Source organism: Bombus terrestris, chromosome 4 (genome assembly GCF_910591885.1).
Source record: "Bombus terrestris chromosome 4, iyBomTerr1.2, whole genome shotgun sequence".
In the NCBI taxonomy this organism is placed as follows: domain Eukaryota; kingdom Metazoa; phylum Arthropoda; class Insecta; order Hymenoptera; family Apidae; genus Bombus; species Bombus terrestris.
The window spans coordinates 12,022,246-12,039,389 of record NC_063272.1 but is presented as its reverse complement, the minus strand read 5'-3'; the positions used below and the strand labels follow the sequence as shown (position 1 = coordinate 12,039,389).

The following is a 17,144-nucleotide window of genomic DNA, read 5'->3' as shown; positions in this document are numbered from 1 at the left end:
CAGAAAAAGATCGCACAGATAATTCATCTATCTATTATTTTATTTTTATATCATCCACATAATAAGACAATATAAAACACCTATTAAAAATATCTACATAATATTTTCATATAAGATAAACCAATAATAATAAAATGGAAGTAAATAAATGAAGTAATAAGATAAGAAATTTTAAATAATAATTACATCTTACTTACAGCTGTCATTATCAATAACCACTACTAAATATTAATTACCACATTAATTTTAGTATTCAAAAATTCGTACTTGTAGTTTTTGTCTCTTATTCACATACCATCGCCTATCAATTTCACTTATTAATCTCCAAAAACATATCTCTCTTCGCTAGTTAGTATGTATTTCATTCAGATAGTTGTCTCTCCATTATTTCGTTAATTATTCGTTAAATTAATCACGGATCTCTCTCCCTATACCAGACATATTTTATCGCATCAATCTCCATACAATATTATGCCTAGCAAAAAAAAAAAAAGAAAAAAGGAGGAGAATACACCCCGCGGTTGATAGTATCGAGGAGATCGTTGAAACTAGTATGTGTAGGGTGATCTAGAGCACGATCAAGAGATCCAATCTCCGTAATATTACGTCGGTTATGACGGATTCTTCGCGTAATTCGTGCACTCATTCGGCGAGTGCACGTATACAGACCACCCTAAGCCGAGTTCCCGCGCGAGGGGTGCGTTCGTCATCACAAGGGATCCAGCATGAGATAATTCAAGATGGAGTCAGGGAGTCAGGAAGCGACGCATCTGCCTTCGCATTATTCCATGGTGTATGTTCTATTTAACCTTCTCCATCTCATATCTCTCAACGTTCAACGTTTTAACTGCGATGCATTCTTTTTAATATTCTCACTCTTTTCCGCCTTCCCTGCTTTGTCTATTTTTCGCCCTCTGTTTCTTTCTTTCTTGGCTTCTTGTACCTGACGTTTTCCATCCACACATCAGTGGATTTCAAGAGTGACGGATACGTGGTTTTGCTTCGAGTGGAAACGACGTTTAGTAAATGTTAGTGCTTGAAATAGCACGGCGGTCGGTTTAAGACTTTTTTACGGTTTATTGAGTTTATGACTAACATGGTAAAAAAATGTAGGAAATGAACTGTAGTCGTTTATATGTTTGTGGGAAGTTTAAAGAGGTAGGGATATATTGAATGCATATAATAGGTATAAAATCAAATATGAACAATTATTCTAAACAAATGAGAATATCCTTTTGGATAAAGTAATTAGAATACATATTTACCTCTATATATAGAGAGGTAAATCTAGATATATAGATATATATCATTTCTTGAGTTGTATTTATGATATAAAATTGTATACATATCCGCAGTTTAATAGTAGTATAAATAACAAATTCTTTCGTATTTCTTTTGTAAAAAGATACCTGCGTAGTGATTGTTCATTTATTTTAGAAATCGCGTATAAAATATTATTTCATCTATATTTAATAGATTTCATTATTCTTAGTATGAAGATGGATATCTAATATCAGTTTTCAAGATTGAATTGCAACATTAAATGTTTCACAATTAGTCTTTTACAGCATATCTTTATTAATAGATACAAGAAAATATTTCTATAAAAGTCTAATTAATTACGATAACTATTGAGTGAAAACTAGCCTAACCTCTATTAATTTCTAATAAATACTGTGATAAATGACACATTTGCTGTATACATAATATGTATATAAGATATATCAATTCTTGAATGAACTAATTGTACTACTCATTTAATAATACTCATACTTCAGCATTACGAATATCTCTAACATTTCCAAAAACGAAAAGCAAAAATTCATTAAAATTCCTCAAAATCTTATTCGAATCCATCGCTGTCCGTCAAATTTATTCCAACGATTTTTAAACAAATTCCATTCCACAATTTCACTCCCTTTGAGATTCCATTCTCGAAAAACATATAAATAAAGGAATCAGCAAAGCAACCGCTAAGCTACTGATTATCTGTAATCCCAGTGCAAAAGTGTTGCTAAATTAGTTTGGTTGCGGAGGGGGGTCACTGCTTTGGTGATCGTGTGGCACGAGGTCCACGATTACGGGCAAAAGGGGTGCAAGTGGCTTCGTTTTCACCTCGCTGCCGGTTGAATAGCGGCGTGAGTGTGTGTCTTCACAAAGGGTGAGAAGGGTAGGAGACATCTGACGTCCTTATTCGTTCGCCACCTTTCCCCTCTGGCTCTGATGACGTTCAACCCCCGTCGAAGCAGGGAGGAACCAGCTCCTTTCGAAAGAACCGCCCTTTTTCGAGGGTAGGGAAGCTGTTGGCCAATGAAGCGTTCCGACGACGTTCCACCGTTTGTTTGAAAACGGTCACGAGCTGTGCTTACTATCAAGAAGTCCTGGCTACGATGACTGTCAGTCACGTTTCATCACGGAGCCAACCCCCTCGCTTCGAGGGTACAGGAAACAACGTCGAGTAGTCTCTCGGTTTTTGGATTGCGGAAATTCTACGTGTCACATGTCAGTTCTCAGTTAAAAACAAACCATTCGTACGCTGATCTCGCGCGATTGAAAGTGCATTAACTCAAAGTTGGTTCTTCGTTCTTATTGGGATTGTTCTTGTTTGTTAATTACAGTGTGTTATGGAAGAGGCGATCCAAATGCAGACTCCAGAAACACAAATCGGACATATGCCCGTGGTACAGCCGAAGATGTCTGCATCGTCCAGTAAGTTTCAAGATTTATTTCATATTTTTGTTGACGTTTATGGAGAAGTGAAGAGTAGTGTTGGAATCAGTTGTATGTGTAGATAATATGTGGTAGAATAATATGCAGTGAGGTTATTCTTTAAAATTATTGGTGTCGATTATTTGATTGTTTATATTCGTTGGTGGTATTTTGAAAAAAAATGTATATATAGTATAGCAGAAAGAGAAAAATTTCAGAAGATTTTGTTCTTCACCCACTGTGCAAATGTTTATTTTTTGTAATCATTCCTAGAGCAATTTATTTTCAACTTAGAAGTAATTATTTATATTTTGTCACTTTCATATTTTTCAATTTTTCATAGGACCTGCTGTCTTGAAACACGATTCATATAAAAAGAAGTATCTAAACGATATTTTTCAATTAAAATTTAAATCGCAAAATTTTGAAAATGAAAAATTTCTCAATATTAAATGTATCTCTATATTTCATATGTGAAATTAAATTTTATACAAAATGTTCTATTTCACAGAACAGTGGTCATGGTCCTTTTTCGAATCTAAGTAATAACTAAATATTTGCCAAAAAGATTTTTTTCAAACCAAATTTGGAGATACCTATACTTGTATAATGGTACCATATAATTTTATCTGTCCAGTAATATTCTATTGTATGATAATAATTACAAAGTACCTTTCCTGTAACAACTTATTTAGGAAATTACCCTAAAGCGTAATAAAATTTCTCATCAATATCTAGGACGAACACAGACATAATTCAATAATGTTGTGTAATTGAATGTAAACTCAATTAATTAATGTAAAATGTAAACTTACTTTCTTGTTAACACGTGATAAATATCCGAATTGCATGATGACGTTTGCAAACATTGAAATTTGATGAAAAGTTATCTTTTCATTAATATGTCGTTACATAAAAGCTAACCGATTTGAAATCATAATTCTGCAGTAACGTATTCGTAAATAGGTAATTATAAATATCCCGCTATTAGATACAATCATTACATTGACAAGTTCAAGATTTTACGAATACGTTTAAATAAAAACTAAAATCTCTGTGTTTACTGTTTACATTCAGCCACAAAGTATTACTGAATTACATTTCTGCTTGACTTATAAGTTAATAAGATAATAAGAGACTACGTATCAAAATATTTTTCTGGTGTTCTATGAATTATGAAAGAAAAACGCCTTTATGTATTATATATTATGCATTGTGTAATATATTACATACTTTATAATATATATATGTTACGTCATTGAATTTGTTTTAATGATATACACAACACTGAATAGGATCAATTATATAAAATGACACATATAACGACTTTTTAGATTTTATCGACTTTAACAAAAAATGCTTTTTAGTTACTTTTAATATTAACAAACTATTATTTAAAGCACTCTTCTTCAGATTATTGTAAGTACCTATAAAATTGTTACGATTATTATCATGAAATATTATCCATATAACTGACAGTATATAAATTCATATCAAATCGCTTTACAATGGTATTCACAAATCTCACGACGATATTCACGCACTTTCGCTTGCTATCATACATACGATAGTCTCGTAGTCTCACAAAACTAAATTTCTCAATACAGTTCAATATTCAATTTTCCACGCAATTATATTCTAAATGTTAGTATATGTATAATTCTCTGATTCTCAATAAAATTAACTATAATTAATGACAATACACAAATGCAATATTATAATTATGGTACTACAATATAAATTAATGATTTGCTTGATCTTTTATTCTCTAAAATATTTAAACGTAAAACTCGAAAATTGTCAACCAAAATTATTTCATTTATCCAAGGAAACACCTACAAAGAATTTTATATTATTTTCTTGTATTTTGTTATATATCACAAGGTCTTTGGATTGTCTTCAATCCCTTGTCCTCGACATGTAAAGAATATATCGTTTGCTAACACTTCTTATAATGACAGCTGTGCTTACCTCTCAAATAACGATAAAATGGGATTAGTAAGGTTAGTTTTGAAATGATGTGCTTTGTAAATACCATTAGGGTTTAGGTTAAGGTACCTAACCTGGTATCGCTGTGCTATTGTTTCACTATGTAACGCTACATAATTACTTATTTTATACATCCCGATACCTGAGAACAGGTATGAACTTTTGCAACTTCATTACACTTATCAATGCTGCTAGAAATTAACATTTGAGAGCATAATACATTTCAATTTCTTGCTTTTTCTCACTGAACAAAGTATGTTTCAAAGTATGTTCTTACAATTTCAGAGGTTTTGAATAAAATTTTGTATCATATTGGGCTAGAATTCTTGTGTAGTTTGGCATATTATTTAGGATAATTATTTCAAGTAAATAATAATAAGAATATTTATGAAATTTCATAAAAAATTAAGTAATATTAAATTAATTGATTTAATTTGTTGTTTAAATTGTTATTTAAGTGTGTTAATGTAGACTTTAATTTAGGAAATCTAGTTCATCTAAAGAAAATATACGTAAAAATAAGATATAAATTTTTATTTCATATATCCGATCTCATGAGACTGGCTATATTGTTATTTATTTCACGACTATCCATGAAGTGTTTTTAAACGATTGGAGAGAATTTTGATAGGACGCTTGAAAAGTGATCGTGTATTATCACTATTTCGCATTTTAATTGTTTTACATCGTATTACAATTATCATTATTATATTTAATATTTCTGTTACAAAACTTATTTTATTGCAACGGTAAAAAAGTTAAAAATTATTCTATCTCTCGAAATTAAGATACAAATTCACGTGCAAATAAATATGATCAATTAAAACACTTTTTCTTCTTTTTTTGATTAGAACTAATTCTTCCTTTCGGTATTTCTGGGAATCTACGTCCTCCTAATTATTATAGTTCCCGTTTAGTTCTTTTTTATTTCGTAATCGAAATCATATGTGTTTCAAATATAGCAATACCATTCTCGTTCTGTCATTTACGAAGCATTAATCACATCGGAGGGTGCAGGGATAATTATCCTGTATCAAAAAAGGGTGCTTGCCATCACGCGGCTAATCTCGTGTGAAACAAATAACATATGCAGTATTTAAACGAGACGGATGATCGTGCATTTAAATGACTCGTCTCCGGTGGCATTCAGCCATGAGAAAATAATGGCAGATGGTCAACATATAATGCGGTAACCACGAATCTCCGTAACGAGGTAACAGGTTGTCGTGGGTGGTTGAATTCGAGCGTCATTTGTCGAAAAATCAATGCATATAACTCGTTGCCGGTTGACTTGAAAATGATCTTAAGACCTACTTGGATAGTTTACTTGCATAATTGAATTGGCAAATGTATTTTATAGAATATGAATATGGCTATAATTGATTCGACGGAATTTTAATCTTACATTTTATTGAAATATTTTTTTAAATTATATTTATTGTATTTCATGGCATAGAATTTTATAAAAAGACGTGATGGACTTAACTTAATGATGATCTAAATATTTACTGAAATATTTTTACAAACTATTACGATATATTCAAACGATGTATTAAACATTGTCAGATTTAATACATTGAGAGAGTATTTTTCGAGAGAATATATCTCGAAACTGCTTTAATGAAAGTTCTCATCCAAGTGTTATTTTTTATTAATATTTCAATGGATGTAATTGTTAAACATAACGCAATAATAAAATTCGTTCGATACGATGGAGGGAATAGTGAGGCAGAAGAACAGATACATGAAAATCGCGCGGATCTTTCGCCGAAGCGTGAATCGGACATCGCAGCCCCTATAACCGTAACGCGGCGAACAGATGACGAATGATCGCGCGTGCGTTATATGCACGTATAGGTGTATATCGGTGGTAGGCGTTTGTTTCCTGACACATGCCGCGAAATTTCCATACCCCACTAACGATGCGCATAACACCTGATGGACAGTGACATAACGGTACGAACGATGATGATGTCACCCAAACTGTTCGGTCTTATCTGAATATCGTTGAGAATGAAAATGTTATTTTAGTTAATATGATTGGATAGTTTTTTGGTGTAAAAAATTAAAATCATAGTAGAATAAATCAGCAGGAATTGAATGTCACGAAAGATTTTACTTTCATGATACTGTGGCTAAAAGCCGTTTTATCCGAAAATTTCCGAAGCTCTTTGTCGCGCATTATCTCAAGGAAAGATTATATCCTAACTTGCCCTGTTGAATACTGAAAAATTCTACAAATAAGATTCTATTTCTTTGCAAAATAAAATTGTCAAATACAGCTGTGAACAAAATTTTAAATTCAAGTATTCAAATATTTTATATAAATATATATAGTCCGAATAATTAATTTTTATTAAACGAAAAAAGAAATAGATAAACTTGAATAGCGATTACGTGCAAGAAAAGTTATCTAGCTATTACGAAAAAGTTCTGGCAGAACTTAAAATTATACTCAACTTTTCGTTCGACGTTCGACGTTCGACGAAATGCACGATAATTTACCCCTTTTCACCCCTTTACCCCGAATCGCGACGAACTTTTCCCTCAATTTAGTTGTCACGAACATCTAACATCGAAGTTACCCGACCAATGGACTTGAATGATGATAAAATCCAAATAAAATGTCGCTTCAGCAGGAGTGAATCATATCCAATGTGCGAATCAATTCCCAAATTAATCATCTGATAATAATTGTTGTCTTATGGGTGTAATATCAAATTATTTACAGATTTTTATATCTTGAACGCATTATATCACGCTCAAAATTATATAGGGAAGTTATCGTCATTCAATTTCTTGGCAATTTATTTATTTTGCAGAGTTAAACTATTTTACCAATCTTTTCTTAAACTACTTAATTAATGCACCAGATTAGACTGAAAATTTAAGTATATAGGTTTTGAAAATGTTATGTTATGTTCAATAATTTCCGATTACTTACTTCCAATTAAACATTGAACATAATGTTTCTAATCTTTTATGTTTTAGTTAACTTTAGGTTTCTTCTTTATTTCTTTTATTTTATTTCTTTCTTTATTATTTTTTTATTTCTTTATTTATTAAAGACCAAGCAATGGAATAATGTATGAAACTAATATATACACGGTGTTATTGGAAGAAACCTAAATAAACTGTTTTACATATTATTCTAACAAACTTTACAAAGAAGTATATAAGATTATAAGTGTTTCAACTTCTTCAATCTTCATAAAATTATAAAGTCTATGATAAATTAACAAATAGTGACGAAACATTTAGTCAATCTCTCCGTAACCATAATATTAAAAAATCAGAATTCAGATATTAATAATATATATAAGTTTATAATATCCATAAAAAATGGCTTATGCGCAGGTTCAATTTCGTGAAAATAATCATCCTATAGTAACAACGTAACAAACTAAAATATTTTAAAGCGAATGACGACGACTAATCGTGTAAATAAAAATGAAATTAAGAGACGAAGGGAGACGTAGAGAAAATCATTGAATTTTGCAGTCCCCTTTCCATTCGCGATTTGCGTGTGGTTAATGGTAAGCAAGCATGCGCTTTTGCGCATTAAGCCGGTGTCCGTCTCCTTTCTGGACGAGGGGCGAGCTCGATCACTGTAAAAATTCCATGAATGATTGACAAGCCAGAGAAAAGGAAAGCGACGGAAGAAAGATGACCAGCACTCGGTAAAACATAGACCTCGATTCCACAACGATGAAAAATTCAATCGCGAATGACTCGCGGGCCACGCCGGTCGAATGCAAATTTGATGCAACGCTGGAATATCGGCTCGTAAAATGTGCATCGCGTGATTCTACCACGAGCATGTGCGTTCCTTCGTGCACGCCTCTCTTCCTATACTCGTTCATTGTCCTTTGGGAGTTAGTTTCCAATTGCTATTAAGATAAACACTCGTATGCAAGAAACAACAGGCTTCTTTTGCTTTAGTCAGCTGATAAATCCGATGGTTTTACTTCGCTGACTTTATTCTTGCTCGTCCGTTTCTTATATTTTGTAAAGCGATCATTTCCGAGGATATGATTTGATTCATTTATTTTTTAACGATTTTTATTAAATCATGATAAATACAGTTAGATGTATAAAAAAGTGAATGATTCTTTGAGGAGTTATTTTGTTGTTTGATTGTCTTACTAAAAAGAATTTGAAACTCGTGATAACTTTTTTTTGTAATCTAACTTGCACTGAAATTATATATAATACTACAATACTTACTATGTAGGAGAAAAGGGAAAGAAAAGTAAGTTAAGTTTGAATATAAATTATTCTGATTTAGGATGATTGCTTACAACTCTGTTCTTTCGAACTTAGTCCTTTATTGACAGTTTTATAGATCTTCTAAGACACTATGGTTGTTGAAATTACAGTGTCACAAATCCTTGGAAAAATGTTTTTTAAACAATTGTTGCATGCTAATATGAAATTGTGCAATTTCCAAAATCATTAAATAAAATTATTAAATTATTTTTTAAGAGCGATTCCAATTTTAAATAATATATACCTGTAGGTGTTCACATTGTTTTATTAAGTTTTTATCAAATAATACCAACGTATGTATCTTATCGTATCAAGAGGCTTCTTGGAAAGACATTCGCTGAAGTTTTAGTAAAACTCTTTCTGTACGTGAAAAATATACGTGTTTGCGATTCAACTTTCCCTTTATCGTGGGAGAAAAGGGTCTTTAGTATCGTGCAAGGGTGCACCCCTGTCATTGCAACCTGCTTGTTGCAGTAGTTAGTACGCGCGCATCATATTTCGTATAATGCGTACATTTTCATCGATATTTTACGCGAAGATATGCTCGACCCTCTGATGTATGTCTTTCTTTTTATGTTTCAAATTTTAAGTTTCGGGAAAAATTAATAGATTTAGGCTGAAATTGAATTAACTGGCGAAATTTTGTTGGAAGAAATCAACAGGTAGTTCCTCGTTCCTAATTGAATTGATAGTGTTCATTTACGTAATTCATTTTGAAGCTTTTTTAAATTTAATTACACTGAAAATATAGAATTATATCGATTCTTCCTAATGGAACTTAAATTGCAAATATCGTTGTGACTTAAAATCGAAATTAGGAAATTTGAGAATTAAAAAATTATTATGATCAACGAATTTGAGATGTTAAATCAGATAAATTTTAATGTTGTTAAAAAGCATTAAACTTTTTGTATTATAATTAAAGTAAGTATAACACGAGATAGCCTCTTCTTGTATGACTATAACACGAAATTTATAAAAATAGGACGTAAACAACAACTTATCTTATCTTTAAATATCTATAATCATAAAGTAATTTACTTTGGATATTTCTTGAATATTTTGAAATATTATGTACTCAAATTCAATACATTCTTGCCCATTTAAATTATTTATTTATAAGCGCATAAATATCCGCAATCTATTTTTCAATTTCGTGTTATCGTCTTCGTCTTCTGTTGTGCATTCTTCCTTATATCGTCTAACATAAATGATTCATCTAATAACATCATTAAATTATTAAATCATAAGAACATACAATATTTTTTACGCCACTAATTCCAAACATGGAAAGATGTTTCACTACAATATTAAATACTATTACACATTGTGCTTGACTAATGACCTTTCAAATAGCTACCTTCAATAATACCTAAAAGAAAAACCGGCGCTAAAAAATCATTTTCAAACCTAACCGAAATTTTCTTTCTTTATCTCTCAAGCAAACACCCCCAGATTATCCTTTGTCCAACAACGAATTAGACTGTCGATAAACTTTTTTTCTGGGTTTCTTTCTTAGTGTGTGCAAGTGAAAGGGGGAGGGGAGTATAGAGCATTGGCGGAATGCTACGAAAATGTTTAACCTTCTCCCATAATAAGATCCACGTTAAGTAAGATAAAGGAGCTGAGGAAAGGCCGATCAAGGGAGATCAGGTGATACGAGCGAAGTGTCGTGTTTCTGGCTGCTCACTTAAGAGCTGGTGAATGCAGCAGCCACATCCGGTCCATTCAGCCCCATTCACGAGTCTCGTCGAGCTCAATAGCGTAGGCGGAGCCCGCGACAACGAGTTGGTACCCCCATTATAAACGTACCACACCCTTGCTGTTTTATATAGAGGGCCAGCACGAACAGGTATAGAGGCGCGTACGTCCAGGAGGTCGTTCTAACTTGGCGACAAATCGATCCATTCATCGGCAACGTCATTCACGGGATCCGTGTTTTCGATGGTAAATGGGTTCCCGATTCAAAATACTGGCATTCTTCCAACTTAAACGCGCCTTTTTCCTTTCTTCTTTACCATCAGGAACGGGGTAAGAATACACCTTTTAGGCAAAGATCGATTCAGAACCAGAGACTTCTATCGTACGTTCTCTTCGCTCGTTGTCGAACTTAAGAGGCGAGGCATAGAGTATTCGATAACTGAATATGCATGTGTTCGTGTTTTGGAACTTGACCGGCTATTTGTGGCTATATGTATGGGAGCTTTTGATATTTTTGGGAAAATTGTTTCAACGAAGTTTGCATTGAAAATAAAGTTTTGAGTACACTGCATGTGAGTGGCATGCGTTATTTTTGCAGTTCTGCCAATTTCATGTCATGCTTTCATTTTCAATTGCTTTTAAATTGCTTTATTTGTTTAAACCTTTCATTACGATGAATGTATATATGCATCCATAATAATATCTTGCTGGAAACATATGTATACGTTCTGTGCAACGCAGAATCATTTCTATTTTCATTTACATGTTTCATATTATAAACTATTATAGAGTAATTATTCCACATGCACATATTGTTCTTATTAATGAAAATTGTTTACTTTATTTAGACTAAAGATGCCTTTAATCCTGAGGCTTCTAAAGTGAAAAAGTGAATTACTCTGTAATGGTTATTACTTATATTGCAAAGGTAGAATTCTTTTATTTTCTTTCTTTCTGCTAGTTTAATTATTTGCAATGTTTGGTTCAGATATTTAAAGTATTCAAAATTAAAGATACATATGAACCTAAACTATTACATTACTAATAGCTATTTTCTTTTATTATACTTTTGGCGTCTAATAAATTTATACGAATCGTTTGATTAAATTAATTTAATAAACTAAATTCGTTCACAATACTGATAAAAAAATATTTTTATATTATTGCAGGTCGTATTCTTTATGATATTCCCTGTAAGGTATGTCGGGATCATTCTTCAGGAAAGCATTATGGGATTTTTGCTTGCGATGGGTGTGCGGGTTTCTTCAAGAGATCGATACGAAGAAATCGCCAGTACGTCTGCAAAGCAAAGTCTAAAGGGGGTTGCATGGTGGATAAAACGCATCGAAATCAATGTAGAGCATGTCGCTTAGCTAAGTGTATTCAAGTCGGCATGAACAAAGACGGTAAGTTCCATGATGTATTATAAAATTTATCTATCGGCTACAACGTAAAATGTCGATAAATTTTTCACATTAGGAAGATGTTAATGTTAGAGACAATATTCAAGTAAATTTCTAATTCCTTCCGATATTTTGAAAACGAACATAATTTCTCACTATTTTGTCGTTTGTATCTGGTTCTAGAATATAGTAATACGATAACATAATACAGGGTGAGTTACGGCATTTTCAATGAATGTTAGGAAGCAGGTAGTGGGGATAGAGGCTTGAGTAGGAGGGTGTTTAACGCTTCAGGCTATGTGATTTCATTTGTTATCATGTCGCTGTGGACATCAGAGCATCGAGTGTTCGTAGACGATAGTTTCGTAAAGTGTCGAGTCGGTTAACGGAACTCAACGACTCTTTGGTTGCCATTTCAATATTGGGTGTCATGAGAAAAGATATTATACGTCATTTCAAGTCGCGATATAATGTATATGTAATATTTATAATATAATATAACATTTGGCATCATTGGCCCATATTTTCCTGATGACAGTGGGATCACCACGTCTGTAAACTCAACTCAGTGTATCAATATGATCAACAATTTCTTGAAACCATAATTACGGAGACCTTCAATGTGTGATTTTTTCTGTGGGGTTATCTCAAGTCACGCGTATACAAAGGAAAGCCACGAATATATGTTAAACATTTATGGTGTAAAACTTTCTGCGAATGAATACAGTGCTAAAGAATTCAAGATAACTTTATACGGTTCTGTACGCAATTAAAATTCTTTAGAGGGTTATATTTATAACACCAATAAGATAGCTTTGCATTGAAGGTTGCTACCTCGGATATCGATGGTTTCGGATGCAGAAAATACCGGACCTGGCTTTAAAATTTATAAGGGTCGGATAATTGCTATAGTGTGTTCCAATGCCTCGGGTTCGCGTTAGCTTTCATTGTTTATGGTTGGAAAGTCTGTGAAATCTCAATGCCTTAAGCGTCTCAGTAATGTTTCGATCAATTACAAGGCACAGAAGAGTGGATGGATGAGTGCCTAACTTTTTAAAACCTGCCATCTTTCGAAATTTATTCCTAATGTACAAAAATATTAGCAAGAAACAGGAAGAAAGGCGAATGTCCTGCTTTTACTAGATAACACACCATCCCGTTATAGAATTAAATAAATTAAGAAATGAACTATTTGACATTATGTTTTTTCCACCAAACGTAACATCGTGAATGCAACCGATGGATCAGGCTGTAATTGAAAAATTCAAAGGATTATATAGGAAAAATTTGCTTAAAAGAATAGTGCTTGGGGACACACAAAACTTAAGTGTAATATAATTTGCAAATAATTGAACATTAAAAGATTGTTGCTATATATTAAACGAAGCATAGTGTTTATTGACTGTGAAAAATCTTAGCGAAACACAAGGAAAATTTATTTACAAGATCTTGAAGTGTATGAGATAAATAAACACACCTAGAAATATATGTTAAATTATATATTAATATAAATTTTTGTATTTTTCAAGCCGTGCAGCACGAACGGGGGCCACGAAACTCAACTCTGCGGAGGCAGATGGCCTTGTATTTTAAAGAACCCGAAATGATGGCTAGCATGGTGCCCCCACCAACGACAGCTTTGGATCTCGCTTTGCCCAAACCACCGACAGAATCTAGAGTCTCCGTAGCTACACCAACTCCTCATCATCTTCTTTCACATCCTGTTTACTGCAACAGCTTGGCCGTATCGAAGGTATATATGTATATATAAGAAGAAGTTTGCGAATAATATGTTGTTCAATTCACGAAACACGTTAATAAATTAGATAATCACTAGATTGCGGATACTCATATTTACAAATTCATATTCCTATGAAGCAATGGAGTGTAATGAAATATATCGTAATGTAATGTAGTGTGTTTTAATGGGACAGAATGGAATGGAATAGAATTTAAACAGAAATTAGTTTCACTTAATTAACAAGCATTATACTTCCGATGTTTTGTACATTTTTGCATGTCATACGCATTCTGTGTATGTTTGCATTTTCGTAAATGCATAAACGTCGTATGTCTAATGATTGATATCTGTGAAATTGAGCTCGTCACATCGAAATGGAAAAGAGAATTAAAAAATAACGTTTTAGGCTTCTATAAATTCGTATATTTGGAATATAAAATATAGAACGGAAGATGAATTTTGGCAAGAATTATCTACGAATAACATTAAATTTTATTCTGTCGTTTAAGATAATTTTATGGAGTATTTTTACACGTACAATCCCCTACAATCCTCTACAAGCTCTAAAATCCTCTATACAGAATTTTACAACAATTTCTGACTCTCAAATTTTAGAATACTTTCCATTTCTGCAGAAGTCAACCAAGTTCACCATCTTATTCTAAACACATCCACTAAATCTACAACCACTGAACACGAGGTTTTTATTCAAATGTATAGATACCAGTCAACATGGCGGGTTTGCCATCTCTACCATTGATCCCGGCGGTAACGGCGGAGTCGATCTGCGAACAGGCAGCCAGATTACTTTTCCTGAACGTTCATTGGGCCAAAGAACTAGCAGCAGGAACAACCCTGGTCCTGGAAGATCAATTGACTCTATTAGAATTCTCGTGGAGAGAACTATTTCTCCTCGCCGCCGCTCAAATCCTTCCAACGTTAGATCCAACTACCCTTCTCCCACCCGCTCCTCACGGTCTCAGTCTGGCAGTCGAAGTGAATCGATTTAGAGAAACACTGGCTGGTTTTCACGCGATGAATCTCGATCAGCATGAGTTCGCGTGCATCAGAGCTATCGTACTGTTTAAAGCTGGACTGGATAGCGAACCTACCCCAAGCAGTAGAAGTAGCAGTGGATCAGCCTCTCCTAGTGTCGGAAGTAGACTCAGGGACGCGGCAGCAGTCGCCAGACTGAGGGATGGAGCACAACTTGCACTTGGTCAAAGATTAAGTGGTGCATCGTTAGGTGCTCTGAGGTTTGGAAAATTACTTTTGTTGCTCCCTTCGCTTCGTTCCGTTTCTACGCATGCCATCGAGGAGTTGTTCTTCAGGAGGACTATCGGCATCATTCCTATCGAGAGGATCATTTGCGATATGTACAAGGCTGCTTGAGTGGTATGAATTCGTTCAGAGTTGTAATGATTTTGATATATTCGCCTCCTACATACTGAATATTTAGTCGGCTGAAAGAAATGAGAGAGATACAGAAACCATTTAAGTGCTTCTATCTCTAAGAAGAAAATACGTGTATTAGAAGAACATGATTGAGGACAATTGTGAAATTTTCGATAAGTAAATGAATTTAGAATCTTATCCTTTCTTCCTATCGTCTCATCATTTCTTCTTAAAGAATCCTCTCAATTCTTCTTTCAACTTAAACAATATTTTAACTCACTCAGTGCATAATTCGATATTTTGTATTAAAATTTAAAAAAGCAAAAAGAAAGAAAGAGCAAATTAGAAGAAAATATTTCAACAAGACTTGGAGTAAAATAGTCAAAATTTTATAGCATTTTCTTGAAAATCTAATATATAAAGTTCATGGAAGGCCAGGCCAACGAACCTCAATAAAATACTTAACGAAGAAATGTCTCTATAGAAAATTGTACAAAGCTATGTCAATAACTGCAAAGGTAGAGTTAAATATGTTGAATAGCATCATGTAAAGGAATGGAATATATGAAGCTGTGATGAAAACATATCGAGAAAAAAAAGAACGATGCGTAACTGGAAATAATGAACTAGAGATACGTGATGATAATATATATCCATTATTTTTGTATTATATATATTAGTGTATTTCACGTAACTCGACCATCTTAAATATCTGGCTTATTTTTTATGATAGGAAAAAATATCAAAGGAATATTCAGTTCGATGTGTGATAGATAAAAAAATTTTCTCAAGGCCGCCTTTTTCGAGATTTCAAGCTCATCGAAGTATTTTTAAATAGGATGACATATTTTCATTACAGCAGTCTTATAGCTCATAAGACACAGGTTTAATGATGTGCACTATGTAGATTAATGGCTAATTAACTTATAAATGGAGGAAACTTAATTTCATTGGAACAATGTGTCGTGTAATTGTCCCTGATGCTAAAAAATGTAAAGAAATTATTCATTTTCTGTCTTCAAAAGTATATTGAGTTGAATGGTGCATATTTCTAACACCTCCTGCAATAAATCGTTCGCATTGAAACATGCAAATCTTACCTTTATCTGTTTGTCGTACAAACATGATTTTCTCGATGAAAATCACGTAAAGGTCAACATATTGTACATTTGCACCTTCGAACCGAATATTCTCTTCTTTTAATATTTTTTCCTTTCATAAGATATAAACGGGACATTTAAGATGCTGAAGTTAAGTGAAATATCCTATATTATATTCCAGATGTCGTACGTGGTACTATAATTATATATATATATATATATATATATATATATATATATATATATATATATATATATCATAACTATATATGTGTGTGTGTGTGTGTGTGTATATAGTTACATATATATAGTTATGATAGTTAGTAAATTCGTGTAAAATTTATTTTATTTTAGTTGCGTTCGTGGCAATATGAAACTTTTTAAAATGTAAAGTTTTGTTATTGAAATTCTGTCAGTAATCGAAGATTTTATGTAAACTTTCAAGTAACTAGAAAAGTTACATGTGTTAATAAAATCAAGCAAAATGAACGCACGCAAGTATAAAATAGATATATGTACTTCTGTCTATACGAATTAGTATTATATGGCAATGACTAATTTTACGAAAATAATAGGCGCCTATAGCGCTACTGTATATTTGAATGATACATAGGAAATATATAAATATGTTAATAAAATGTTACAGATTATTTAGTTGTATAAATATACATTCCTTTAACCCGTTCTTTCTTGTTAAATGTAGAAAATCGAATTTTTCTTTTCTTCGTCCCTTGCGTTAATTTTTAATTCATAATTTGCATTTAATAATTCTCAGTCTCATGAACTGACATCTAAGAATCAATTGAAATTATACAAAAACACATCTGTCTTGGATTA

General features: G+C 32.7%; 1 protein-coding gene across 1 annotated transcript; it reads left to right on the top strand.

Moving 5' to 3' along the window:
* The first annotated feature begins 2,389 nt into the window (after positions 1–2,389).
* LOC100644248 (nuclear receptor subfamily 2 group E member 1) lies at positions 2,390–16,496 on the top strand. Its single transcript, XM_003394971.3, has 5 exons — positions 2,390–2,502; positions 2,619–2,709; positions 11,838–12,074; positions 13,601–13,824; positions 14,533–16,496. The coding sequence occupies exons 2-5, from the start codon at positions 2,625–2,627 to the stop codon at positions 15,202–15,204; spliced, it is 1,218 nt and encodes a 405-aa protein (XP_003395019.1). The 5' UTR covers positions 2,390–2,502; positions 2,619–2,624; the 3' UTR covers positions 15,205–16,496.
* Positions 16,497–17,144: the final 648 nt, after the last annotated feature.

Excerpts from the sequence above, each read along its gene's own strand:
- LOC100644248 (XM_003394971.3), top strand. The coding sequence starts at position 2,625 with ATGGAAGAGGCGATCCAAATGCAGACTCCAGAAACACAAATCGGACAT. Across the intron at positions 12,075-13,600 it reads AGTCGGCATGAACAAAGACG|CCGTGCAGCACGAACGGGGG; the intron begins GTAAGTTCCATG and ends GTATTTTTCAAG. Across the intron at positions 13,825-14,532 it reads ACAGCTTGGCCGTATCGAAG|ATACCAGTCAACATGGCGGG; the intron begins GTATATATGTAT and ends TCAAATGTATAG.